This window comes from Pecten maximus, chromosome 9 (assembly GCF_902652985.1).
Source record: "Pecten maximus chromosome 9, xPecMax1.1, whole genome shotgun sequence".
Taxonomy (NCBI): domain Eukaryota; kingdom Metazoa; phylum Mollusca; class Bivalvia; order Pectinida; family Pectinidae; genus Pecten; species Pecten maximus.
Genome location: NC_047023.1, coordinates 7,673,516 through 7,686,886, shown reverse-complemented (window position 1 = coordinate 7,686,886; position 13,371 = coordinate 7,673,516). Strand labels below are relative to the sequence as shown.

General features: G+C 40.5%; 1 protein-coding gene across 1 annotated transcript; it reads left to right on the top strand.

Moving 5' to 3' along the window:
* The first annotated feature begins 4,242 nt into the window (after positions 1-4,242).
* On the top strand, positions 4,243-13,078 carry LOC117334873 (gastrula zinc finger protein XlCGF26.1-like). Its single transcript, XM_033894718.1, has 2 exons — positions 4,243-4,266; positions 11,561-13,078. The coding sequence occupies exons 1-2, from the start codon at positions 4,243-4,245 to the stop codon at positions 13,076-13,078; spliced, it is 1,542 nt and encodes a 513-aa protein (XP_033750609.1).
* Positions 13,079-13,371: the final 293 nt, after the last annotated feature.

The window sequence follows — 13,371 nt, the reverse complement described above, 5'->3', positions numbered from 1 at the left end:
GTCAATACTTGGTGTATGGTAAGTGTATAAAGTGGGGTTAACCAGCACAGCAGGTAGGGGGTCTGTAGAGTCAATACTGGGTGTATGGTAAGTGTATAAAGTGGGGTTAACCAGCACAGCTGGTGGGGGTCAGTAAAGTTGATACTTGGTGTATGGTAAGTGTATAAAGTGGGGTTAACCAGCACAGCAGGTGGAGGTCAGTAGAGTCAATACTTGGTGTATGGTAAGGGGTATAAAGTGGGGTTAACCAGCACAGCAGGTGAGGGTCTGTAGAGTCAATACTTGGTGTATGGTAAGTGTATAAAGTGGGGTTAACCAGCACAGCAGGTGGGGGTCTGTAGAGTCAATACTGGGTGTGTTGTACGTGTATAAAGTGGGGTTAACCAGCACAGCTGGTGGGGGTCAGTAAAGTTGATACTTGGTGTATGGTAAGTGTATAAAGTGGGGTTAACCAGCACAGCAGGTGGAGGTCAGTAGAGTCAATACTTGGTGTATGGTAAGGGTATAAAGTGGGGTTAACCAGCACAGCAGGTGAGGGTCTGTAGAGTCAATACTTGGTGTATGGTAAGTGTATAAAGTGGGGTTAACCAGCACAGCAGGTGGGGGTCTGTAGAGTCAATACTGGGTGTGTTGTACTTGTATAATGTGGGGTTAACCAGCACAGCTGGTGGGGGTCTGTAGAGTCAATACTTGGTGTATGGTAAGTGTATAAAGTGGGGTTAACCAGCACAGCAGGTGGGGGTCTGTAGAGTCAATACTGGGTGTGTTGTACGTGTATAAAGTGGGGTTAACCAGCACAGCTGGTGGGGGTCTGTAGAGTCAACACTGTGTGTATTGTAAGTGTATAAAGTGGGGTTAACCAGCACAGCAGGTGGGGGTCAGTAAAGTTGATACTTGGTGTATGGTAAGTGTATAGAGTGGGGTTAACCAGCACAGCTGGTGGGGGTCTGTAGAGTCAATACTGGGTGTGTTGTACGTGTATAAAGTGGGGTTAACCAGCACAGCTGGTGGGGGTCAGTAAAGTTGATACTTGGTGTATGGTAAGTGTATAAAGTGGGGTTAACCAGCACAGCAGGTGGAGGTCAGTAGAGTCAATACTTGGTGTATGGTAAGGGGTATAAAGTGGGGTTAACCAGCACAGCAGGTGGGGGTCTGTAGAGTCAATACTTGGTGTATGGTAAGTGTATAAAGTGGGGTTAACCAGCACAGCAGGTGGGGGTCTGTAGAGTCAATACTGGGTGTGTATGTACTTGTATAATGTGGGGTTAACCAGCACAGCTGGTGGGGGTCTGTAGAGTCAATACTTGGTGTATGGTAAGTGTATAAAGTGGGGTTAACCAGCACAGCAGGTGGGGGTCTGTAGAGTCAATACTGGGTGTGTTGTACGTGTATAATGTGGGGTTAACCAGCACAGCTGGTGGGGGTATGTAGAGTCAATACTTGGTGTATGGTAAGTGTATAAAGTGGGGTTAACCAGCACAGCAGGTGGGGGTCAGTAAAGTTGATACTTGGTGAATGGTAAGTGTATAAAGTGGGGTTAACCAGCACAGCTGGTGGGGGTCTGTAGAGTCAATACTTGGTGTATGGTAAGTGTATAAAGTGGGGTTAACCAGCACAGCAGGTGGGGGTCTGTAGAGTCAATACTGGGTGTGTTGTACGTGTATAATGTGGGGTTAACCAGCACAGCTGGTGGGGGTCTGTAGAGTCAATACTTGGTGTATGGTAAGTGTATAAAGTGGGGTTAACCAGCACAGCAGGTGGGGGTCTGTAGAGTTGATACTTGGTGAATGGTAAGTGTATAAAGTGGGGTTAACCAGCACAGCTGGTGGGGGTCTGTAGAGTCAATACTTGGTGTATGGTAAGTGTATAAAGTGGGGTTAACCAGCACAGCAGGTGGGGGTCTGTAGAGTCAATACTGGGTGTGTTGTACGTGTATAATGTGGGGTTAACCAGCACAGCTGGTGGGGGTCTGTAGAGTCAATACTTGGTGTATGGTAAGTGTATTAGTGGGGTTAACCAGCACAGCAGGTGGGGGTCTGTAGAGTCAATACTGGGTGTGTTGTACGTGTATAAAGTGGGGTTAACCAGCACAGCAGGTGGGGGTCTGTAGAGTCAATACTGGGTGTATTGTAAGTGTATAAAGTGGGGTTAACCAGCACAGCAGGTGGGGGTCAGTAAAGTTGATACTTGGTGTATGGTAAGTGTATAGAGTGGGGTTAACCAGCACAGCTGGTGGGGGTCTGTAGAGTCAATACTGGGTGTGTTGTACGTGTATAAAGTGGGGTTAACCAGCACAGCTGGTGGGGGTCAGTAAAGTTGATACTTGGTGTATGGTAAGTGTATAAAGTGGGGTTAACCAGCACAGCAGGTGGAGGTCAGTAGAGTCAATACTTGGTGTATGGTAAGGGGTATAAAGTGGGGTTAACCAGCACAGCAGGTGAGGGTCTGTAGAGTCAATACTTGGTGTATGGTAAGTGTATAAAGTGGGGTTAACCAGCACAGCAGGTGGGGGTCTGTAGAGTCAATACTGGGTGTGTTGTACTTGTATAATGTGGGGTTAACCAGCACAGCTGGTGGGGGTCTGTAGAGTCAATACTTGGTGTATGCTAAGTGTATAAAGTGGGGTTAACCAGCACAGCAGGTGGGGGTCTGTAGAGTCAATACTGGGTGTGTTGTACGTGTATAATGTGGGGTTAACCAGCACAGCTGGTGGGGGTATGTAGAGTCAATACTGGGTGTATGGTAAGTGTATAAAGTGGGGTTAACCAGCACAGCTGGTGGGGGTCTGTAGAGTCAATACTTGGTGTATGGTAAGTGTATAAAGTGGGGTTAACCAGCACAGCAGGTGGGGGTCTGTAGAGTCAATACTGGGTGTGTTGTACGTGTATAATGTGGGGTTAACCAGCACAGCTGGTGGGGGTCTGTAGAGTCAATACTTGGTGTATGGTAAGTGTATAAAGTGGGGTTAACCAGCACAGCAGGTGGGGGTCTGTAGAGTCAATACTGGGTGTGTTGTACGTGTATAATGTGGGGTTAACCAGCACAGCTGGTGGGGGTATGTAGAGTCAATACTGGGTGTATGGTAAGTGTATAAAGTGGGGTTAACCAGCACAGCAGGTGGGGGTCAGTAAAGTTGATACTTGGTGTATGGTAAGTGTATAAAGTGGGGTTAACCAGCACAGCTGGTGGGGGTCTGTAGAGTCAATACTTGGTGTATGGTAAGTGTATAGAGTGGGGTTAACCAGCACAGCAGGTGGGGGTCTGTAGAGTCAATACTTGGTGTATGGTAAGTGTATAAAGTGGGGTTAACCAGCACAGCAGGTGGGGGTCTGTAGAGTCAATACTGGGTGTGTTGTACGTGTATAAAGTGGGGTTAACCAGCACAGCTGGTGGGGGTCAGTAAAGTTGATACTTGGTGTATGGTAAGTGTATAAAGTGGGGTTAACCAGCACAGCAGGTGGAGGTCAGTAGAGTCAATACTTGGTGTATGGTAAGGGTATAAAGTGGGGTTAACCAGCACAGCAGGTGAGGGTCTGTAGAGTCAATACTTGGTGTATGGTAAGTGTATAAAGTGGGGTTAACCAGCACAGCTGGTGGGGGTCTGTAGAGTCAATACTGGGTGTGTTGTACGTGTATAAAGTGGGGATAACCAGCACAGCAGGTGGGGTCAGTAAAGTTGATACTTGGTGTATGGTAAGTGTATAAAGTGGGGTTAACCAGCACAGCATGTGGAGGTCAGTAGAGTCAATACTTGGTGTATGGTAAGAGTATAAAGTGGGGTTAACCACTACAGCTGGTAGGGGTCATTAGACGCAATACTTAGTATATAGTAAGCGTGTGAAGTTGGGTTAACCACCACAGCTGGTAGGGCTCATTTGGCTGAATACCTGGTGTATAGTAAGCGTGTGAAATGGGGTTAACCACCACAGCTGGTGGGGGTATTTATACTCAATACTTAGTGTATAGTAAGCGTGTGAAGTGGGGTTAACCACTACAGCTGGTAGGGCTCATTTAACTGAATACCGGGTATATAGTAAGCATGTTAAGTGGGGTTAACCACCACAGCTGGTGGGGACGCCAGTAGACTAAATACTTGGTGTATAGTAAGCGTGTGAAGTGGGGTTGACCACCACAGCTGGTGGGGGTCATTTGACTAAATACTTAGGGTATAGTAAAATAAATGGCATTGTTTAATTCATAATTATTTGTCTAAGTATTGATTATTTGTCAAATTACACCAGCATGGCGATTGGGGCATTATTTTCAGTAAGTAGTAACGCTCTAGCTATTTATAATTGTTTTCACTGTCTCCGATTTTTAAACAGAAATTCCAATTAACTCACTAAAGTACAACTTGAATGACAATTAATCCGGTTAAAGTTCAGTCTCAAATTGGAAAAAAAAGAAGAAAAATACAACAGCTGCACCAACACATGAATAGTAATCAATTTCGTAACCAAAGCATGGCCAGTCGCTGTGCGGATATATACTGTACTGGGATACAAAACGCACGTATCTATTGCTGATATTGTTGCACGTCAAGAATGAAATGTAAAAAAATAATCTCCTTAATTATTTCATTATGAACTCACTTCTTGATGTAGCAATCTGGTTAATAACAGCATGCGAAATGACGGGGTCAAAACGGTGAATCGTACGAACTTCTTCTAGGAGAATACTAAAAAGGTGGTTCCAGGTCATAACTACACATATGAAAATTCAACTTCATACTTGTAACGAATGACAAATAATACAGATCGGGTGTGGGTATTTTATTAAAAATTCTGAGTCAAAGTTTGTTTGTAAGCTTAGGTTTAAAAAAATTGCGATCTTAAATTCAATATTTCAAAAAATTCAAGTCGATTCAAACAAACTGAATCTAAGCTTAGTGTATGTACAGTACTGTACATGGATAGACGGAGAGTACAATCACATTCGCATGCTGAATTTGTCAAAAAAAAAAAAAAAAAACCCTATTTATTTGTAAGGCAGAGGTACGATTTTTCCCCCACAAATTAACCATGCGATTGTAATACAATAATTTACTCGTCAATAATGTAACATTTAAATTCAAAACATCATAATCATGTCCACAAGTGCCTTGAGTACGATATAGCATGCGTGTAAAGTTCTAGACAAGGAAGCAGGCGTAGAAGTAGGCGGGGCCTATCACCGCAGTAGGCGTGTATCAAAACCGGACCTGCTGGTTAACCCGCTGTGCTGGCTAACTTCTAACATTATCGTAACATCTAGGCCTTCAGGAAAGTCAATTGTTCAGTGATTCTAAGTGTGTTTTAGTGTACTAGTGTATAACTTCATGATAAAATTATATCATAATATATTTGTTACGATTTCTTACATGCGTTTCTGAGAATCTGAAGTAAACAGATTTTTTTTACGTGGGTAAACAGTATCGGCCGGGAAGTCCTCTGTACATATTTGTCTAAGATGTTTCAATTAATTGATTTGATCTGCCTTTGACATAATTTCTTCATCATCATCTGTCACTGATCATACTCTAGATGACCCGTCCATGTTCAATGTTATTGATTAACTTGCTCATTAATTTAGGATGATCACTGATAATCCGACCAGGTACAGTAGGATTTAGCAGATCCGCACGTGTCAAAACGGACATGCAAGACCCTAAGGCACTATGGCGTGCGTGTGTACATTGTAGGTGACCGTTTGTAACCCCGAGGGAGTCATGGTATTTCAGCCGTATATTACCGTAGGTGAGAACGTGTAGTAAGTTACAGGATAATAAGAGAACGGTAACTGTATTTTGGCTGTAGATAAGGGTGGGTGATAACGTGTAGTAAGTTACAGGATAATAAGAGAACGGTAACTGTATTTTAGCTGTAGATAAGGGTGGGTGATAACGTGTAGTAAGTTACAGGATAATAAGAGAACGGTAACTGTGTTTTAGCTGTAGATAAGAGAGGGTGATAATGTGTAGTAAGTTACAGGATAATAAGAGAACGGTAACTGTATTTTAGCTGTAGATAAGGGTGGGTGATAACGTGTAGTAAGTTACAGGATAATAAGAGAACGGTAACTGTGTTTTAGCTGTAGATAAGGGTGGGTGATAACGTGTAGTAAGTTACAGGATAATAAGAGAACGGTAACTGTATTTTGGCTGTAGATAAGGGTGGGTGATAACGTGTAGTAAGCTATGGGATAATAACGGAACTAAATAGGAATGACGCGTAAAAAGACACCTCATATCAAATGACTATAAATCTGCGTTATACATCTATTTCGTCCATGAAAGACTCTCTTGTTATTCTATGGTGCATCACATAGGTGTTCTGGTTTCTAAGGACCCGCCAGCGATGTTAGGGGGTCAAGGGTTTTTGAATGAAAAAGGAAAGATGAGAATCTAACGAGAATCTAACAAAAAAAAAAAACATTTTTCGGCATAGCCGTTTAATTTTCTTTTGGCCCCGGACATGACGCGACAGGTGGCGTTACTGGTCAAGATGAAGTATGTGATTGGTCAATGTAGCGGTAAATGCAAAATGCAGGTATGCAGTTAAAAACGAAACAAAGTTAAGATTGAATGCAAGCTGAATAAGTAGATTATCTTTTTAAATGACACATTAATAAAATTATATTCCTGACTCAAATGCAGTCTTATTATCACCAAAAATGATTCAAACTGATATAATTTTGTTATTCGTGCTAAAACGCTTTAGTCCGTTAATCTATTTCTTTTTTTTTTTAACATTATAACCACCAGCATTAAAACTATGCCGTTTATCTTTTTTAAAGATATTTCTTGTTTATTGTCATTTTCTTTAAAAAGGCAAAGGAAAACCTCGAGTACTACGACGGGTAACCTCGGGTTCAACGACGGCAAACCTAAGATATTTCGACGGAAAAGCCCGGTACTACTACTACAAACATCGGTTACTACGACGGCAAACCTCGGGTACTAAGACGGCAAATCTCGGGTACTAAGACGGCAAATCTCGGGTCTACGACGGCTAATCTCGGGTACTAAGACGGCAAATATCGGGTACTACGACGGCAAACCTCGGGTACCACGATATCAAACCTCGGGTAATAGGTCGACAAAAAAAAACCTCGAGTACTACGACGGGTAACCTCGGGTTCTACGACGGCAAACCTCTGGTGCTACGACGGCAAACCTCGGCTACTACGACGGCAAACCTCGGGTGCTACGACGGCAAACCTCGGGTGCTACGACGGCAAACCTCAGGTACCACGATATCAAACTTCGGGTGCTACGACGGCAAACCTCGGGTACCACGATATCAAACCTCGGGTGCTACGACGACAAACCTCGGGTACCACGGCGGCAAACCTCGGGTGCTACGACGGCAAACCTCGAGTGCTACGACGGCAAACCTGGGGTGCTACGACGGCAAACCTCGGGTGCTACGACGGCAAACCCGGGTGCTACGACGGCAAACCTCGGGTGCTACGACGGCAAACCTCGGGTACTTCGAAGGCAAACCTTGGTTACTACGACGGCAAACCTTTGGCACTACGACGGAAAAGCCCGGGTACTATGACGGCAAACCTCAGGTACTACAAATACACCAGCAAATCATACATGTTCCAAATAATCCTACAAAGGATACACACGGTTACTAAATAATAAAGTATTTACATATTCATTGTGAATCCGTAACTATATTAGTGTGTGTCAAAGTTGTATCACTTTCGTTTGAGTTAGATAGCAGGATAGAAATAAGGAAGTCACGGCATTCATTTTACCTACGTGATGTTTTAACAAATCACAGCTGAAGATTAATAACCTTAATTGACACTACCCTGGCTTTACGTCAATGACATACATACATATACTTAGGATATACGATATGTCGTTAACTTTCATTAACAAATTCCAGGGTAATGACAACGCATCTCTAGGCATATCGACGTCTGATGATTACAACGCTTTCTCTTGGCCTTCATCAACCGTATGTCTAGAAATATTGTATTGTTTATATCTTCGTTGTAGTCGCCATCTTTAACAGAAAATCATGATGATGGGAACAACCCCTCAAATGGGACCTAAATGCCGTAGTTAGGTAACGAAAATAGGTATGTTACCATCAAGAAATGGAATATTAGCAATTCGTAAATTGAAATCATCACGCTTATGATAAAGTCTAGTTGCAAGATGTCTCTACTGGTTTGGTTAGTTTGTAAGTCAAGGTCAAGGTAACAGGATGATGTTGATGAGTCTGCATAGTGTCCTTGATTTCAAGTTCTGTGTTACCTTTTCTGATAAGCTCTTCAATATCACCAGCCTTGTATGAAAACAAGTTGGTCAACAGAGGGGCACAGTTTGTTCATATTGGTATGCCAATTTTTGATTAAAGATCTAGTTATCAATCAAACTCAACAAAGATATTGATAATAAAAAATGTCAGTTATTTTTATGATTCCGTCTTCATTGTATTGTTTATGATTAACGAAATATAATTCTGTATAGTTCATAGCTATGTACGAGGACTGATTGATATGTTGTGGGCCTCATATTGAAGGATTTTAATTTTACCGGACGTATTGTATTATTTTCCAACATAACCCCCTTCAGTATCTATAAGTTTTGCCGGCGGTGTTTATGGGCCCCAATGCCACTTTTATAGAACGCCTTTCCTTGGCTGTTCAGAAAGTCATCCAGCGCATGTTAGGGTTATGGTTATGGTTAGGCTGCCTGAAATAGCTGTTGTTAGTTTTGGAAATAGATGAAAGTTTTAAGGAGCGAGATTAGATGAAAAAGGCGGATGCTCAATCGATTTAAAACCACAATCATGAATGGCAGCCATGGCAATGACAGACTCCTTCACCCTAACCGATTTTGTTCATTTTGCAAAAGCCGCTTGTCTTGTTTACTTTAGAGTGCTACCTCGTCGATATAAACTAACCAAAGGAGACCAGTCCTTGGGTACACAGCCCTATATAGTCAGAGAATAGTATAACTTAAAAAGAACACCCTTTAGTACCCCCTTCAATACGAGGCTCACAACATATGAATTAACCCTCGTATTTACATTAACCACTATATGACCTGACCAACTGTCGGTGGGCGTTACCACCTCATAACATAAAGGTGTAATATATATTAGTCTCATGTTTATATGTATTAAAGTCAGTAATTAAACGTTATTAATCGGTATTATTATCAAGTCAATGAATCTAATATGAACGAGGTAGATTGCGGCAGATTGCAATACTAAACAATGGATGAACAGTATTTTATTGGCCAAACCAGTCACGTGGTTTTGACATCAGGATCAGGACACGTTGACACCAAGACGGCGCCATTTTGAATCGTCTGCTCAACGCAATCTCAGCATTTTCTGCTCGTACCTGGTACGTTTTGCTGTCATAACTGTGGTTAAATGAGTATTTTATTAAACACTGCAATGTTTATTAAAAAAGTGCAGCACAATAACCGCCATATTTGCTTCGTTTCATGTCGCTATAAAGCGAAAATTCAATAGCAACGTATAGAAAAGGAATGCTATAAAATTCTCATCTCATCAGTATTGATGCTTTAAACTGGTATTGTGAAAGGTCGCTATCATAAACACTCTAATGATTAAAAAAAATCATATAATATCGCTTTCTAAATGTTGTCCATCAATATAAATCTGCAAGTGCGTGGTTATGCTTTTCAGTTAATATTTTCACCGATTAATTTTGGATCACAATACATACTAAACAAAATGTCAAAGGCGGATGCAAAGCAGCAAACGTTAATTAACTCATTAAGAGTATTCTTAATTCGCGTCAACCCTATTGAAATGTCTGTTTAAAGTAATGGTTGCCATGGAGATATACTCCACTAATTATGTAATGGGAAGGTAATTTCCTGTAATCTTTCACACAGACAGACTCATTAGCGGATCGTTGGAATGTACATACGAGTAATTAGAATATTAAACGTAATCACTTGTTATATGTACTTTACTTATTACAAGTTTACCTGGGAAATATCAGAACTTATTAGTTAGATAAAATAAAATACCTATGTATCGTCACGGCTTATATAATCAACGATCATATCATTTTTAGCATTGGCCAATCTTAATCGCACTTTCCATTCAGCGCCATGAAATCCGCCTATTTCTTTCGTTCAGATAAAGAAAACAATGCGTTATTTAAATGGCTACCCTGTCGTTGTATTCATATTGTTTGTTAACACATACCCTTTGATTACAGTAGTGAAAGCAAACTTTACCCTGTCAAAATGACGCAACATGTGTTCATGTTTAAGAAACGTCATTGTAAACGAACATTATACTACTTATTTTTGGAGATGTTTTGAGCATTTGCATTTATTTATTTATTTATTTTTCGTGCTTAAACTGGAATATATTGAAATATTTTTTCATAGTTGTTGGATCTATGATGTTAACGAAAAACCATTAACTACCCGAAAATGATTTTTATTTGTATTTTGTTTCAGTCTTATGTAATTCAAGGAGTGTGCATGCAAGCAAATGATTTGATATAACTGGTGTTCCATATACCACTAAGACGTGATTGTAAATACTATTTACAATTAAACAACGCCAAAGTCACCGTGGTACCTAACCAAAGCATATTACAGCCTTATTATACCAATAATGTAATGTTTTTATGGAAAAGTCATGCTAACATCTGCAAAGTATTTCATTTACACTTCATTGACAAATCGCCTTTCCAATCCTTCCATTCTATTCATATGTTACGTCTTAATGTATGTTTATTATTTAGTTTGATTTGTGTTTGATTTGTGCTACAGCATATCAATAACTTCATACTTTATTTTCGTACATTGACTACCGATAAAAAACCAACACTACAAAACAATCACTACAAAACTACCCCTACAAAACCAAAACTACAAAACAACCACTGCAAAACCAAAACTACAAAACAACCACTGCAAAACCAAAACTACAAAACAACCACTACAAAACAACCACTACAAAACAACAACTACAAAACCAAAACTACAAAACAACCACTGCAAAACCAAAACTACAAAACAACCACTACAAAACAACCACTACAAAACAACAACTGCAAAACCAAAACTACAAAACAACCACTGCAAAACCAAAACTACAAAACAACCACTACAAAACAACCACTACAAAACAACAACTACAAAACCAAAACTACAAAACAACCACTGCAAAACCAAAACTACAAAACAACCACTACAAAACCAAAACTACAAAACAACCACTACAAAACAACAACTGCAAAACCAAAACTACAAAACAACCACTGCAAAACCAAAACTACAAAACAACCACTACAAAACAACCACTACAAAACAACAACTACAAAACCAAAACTACAAAACAACCACTGCAAAACCAAAACTACAAAACAACCACTACAAAACAACCACTACAAAACAACAACTGCAAAACCAAAACTACAAAACAACCACTGCAAAACCAAAACTACAAAACAACCACTACAAAACAACCACTACAAAACAACAACTACAAAACCAAAACTACAAAATCGCCGCTACAAAACCACCACTACAAAACCAACACTACAACACCATCGATAGAAAACCATCACTACAAAACCACCACTACAAAACCACCACTACAAAACCAACACTACAAAACCAACACTACAAAACCACCACTACAAAACCAACACTGCAAAACCAACACTGCAAAACCAAAACTACAAAACAACCACTGCAAAACCAAAACTACAAAACAACCACTACAAAACAACCACTACAAAACAACAACTACAAAACCAAAACTACAAAATCGCCGCTACAAAACCACCACTACAAAACCAACACTACAACACCATCGATAGAAAACCATCACTACAAAACCACCACTACAAAACCACCACTACAAAACCAACACTACAAAACCAACACTACAAAACCACCACTACAAAACCACCACTACAAAACAACCACTACAAAACTACCACTACAAAACCAACACTACAAAACCATCACTACAAAACCAACACTACAAAACCAACACTACAAAACCAACACTACAAAACCAACACTACAAAACCAACACTACAAAACCACCACTACAAAACCAACACTACAAAACCAACACTGCAAAACCAACACTACAAAACCAACACTACAAAACCAACACTGCAAAACCAACACTACAAAACCACCACTACAAAACCCCCACTACAAAACAACCACTACAAAACTACCACTACAAAACCAACACTACAAAACCATCACTACAAAACCAACACTACAAAACCAACACTACAAAACCAACACTACAAAACCAACACTACAAAACCAACACTACAAAACCACCACTACAAAACCAACACTACAAAACCAACACTGCAAAACCAACACTACAAAACCAACACTACAAAACCAACACTGCAAAACCAACACTGCAAAACCAACACTACAAAACCACCACTACAAAACCACCACTACAAAACCACCACTACAAAACCAACACTACAAAACCACCACTACAAAACCATCACTACAAAACCACCACTACAAAACCACCACTACAAAACCAACACTACAAAACCATCACTACAAAACCAACACTGCAAAACCAACACTACAAAACCAACACTACAAAACCAACACTGCAAAACCAACACTGCAAAACCAACACTACAAAACCACCACTACAAAACCACCACTACAAAACCACCACTACAAAACCAACACTACAAAACCAACACTACAACACCATCCATAGAAAACCATCACTACAAAACCAACACTACAAAACCAACACTACAAAACTACCACTACAAAACCAACACTACAAAACCAACACTACAAAACCAACACTACAAAACCACCACTACAAAACCAACACTACAAAACTACCACTTCAAAACCAACACTACAAAACCAACACTACAAAACTACCACTACAAAACCACCACTACAAAACCACCACTACAAAGCCATCACTACAAAACCAACACTACAAAACCACCACTACAAAATCAACACTTCATAAACAACACTAAAAAACCAACACTACAAAACCACCACTACAAAACCAACACTACAAAACCAAACACTACAAAAACACCATATATATGAACCATACCATACTGTGCCGTATCGTACCCAATATTGGCGCGAAAACAGTAGTTCATGGTGTTACAAAACGGTGTTACTCCAGTGCTTTATGCCATGGTGTAGGGGCCTCGGGGTTGCGAGTTCGAAACATACGTGGGGCAATCACCAGGTACTGAATGTAGGCCGATGGCTTTTCTCTGGGTACTCCGGCTTTCCTCCACCTCCAAAACCTGGCACGTCCTTAAATGACCCTGACTGTTGATAGAACGTTAACGTTAAACAAAATAAACCAAACCAAATTATGCCATGGTGAT

Excerpts from the sequence above, each read along its gene's own strand:
- LOC117334873 (XM_033894718.1), top strand. The coding sequence starts at position 4,243 with ATGGCGATTGGGGCATTATTTTCA. Across the intron at positions 4,267-11,560 it reads CGATTGGGGCATTATTTTCA|AAAACCATCACTACAAAACC; the intron begins GTAAGTAGTAAC and ends CACCATCGATAG.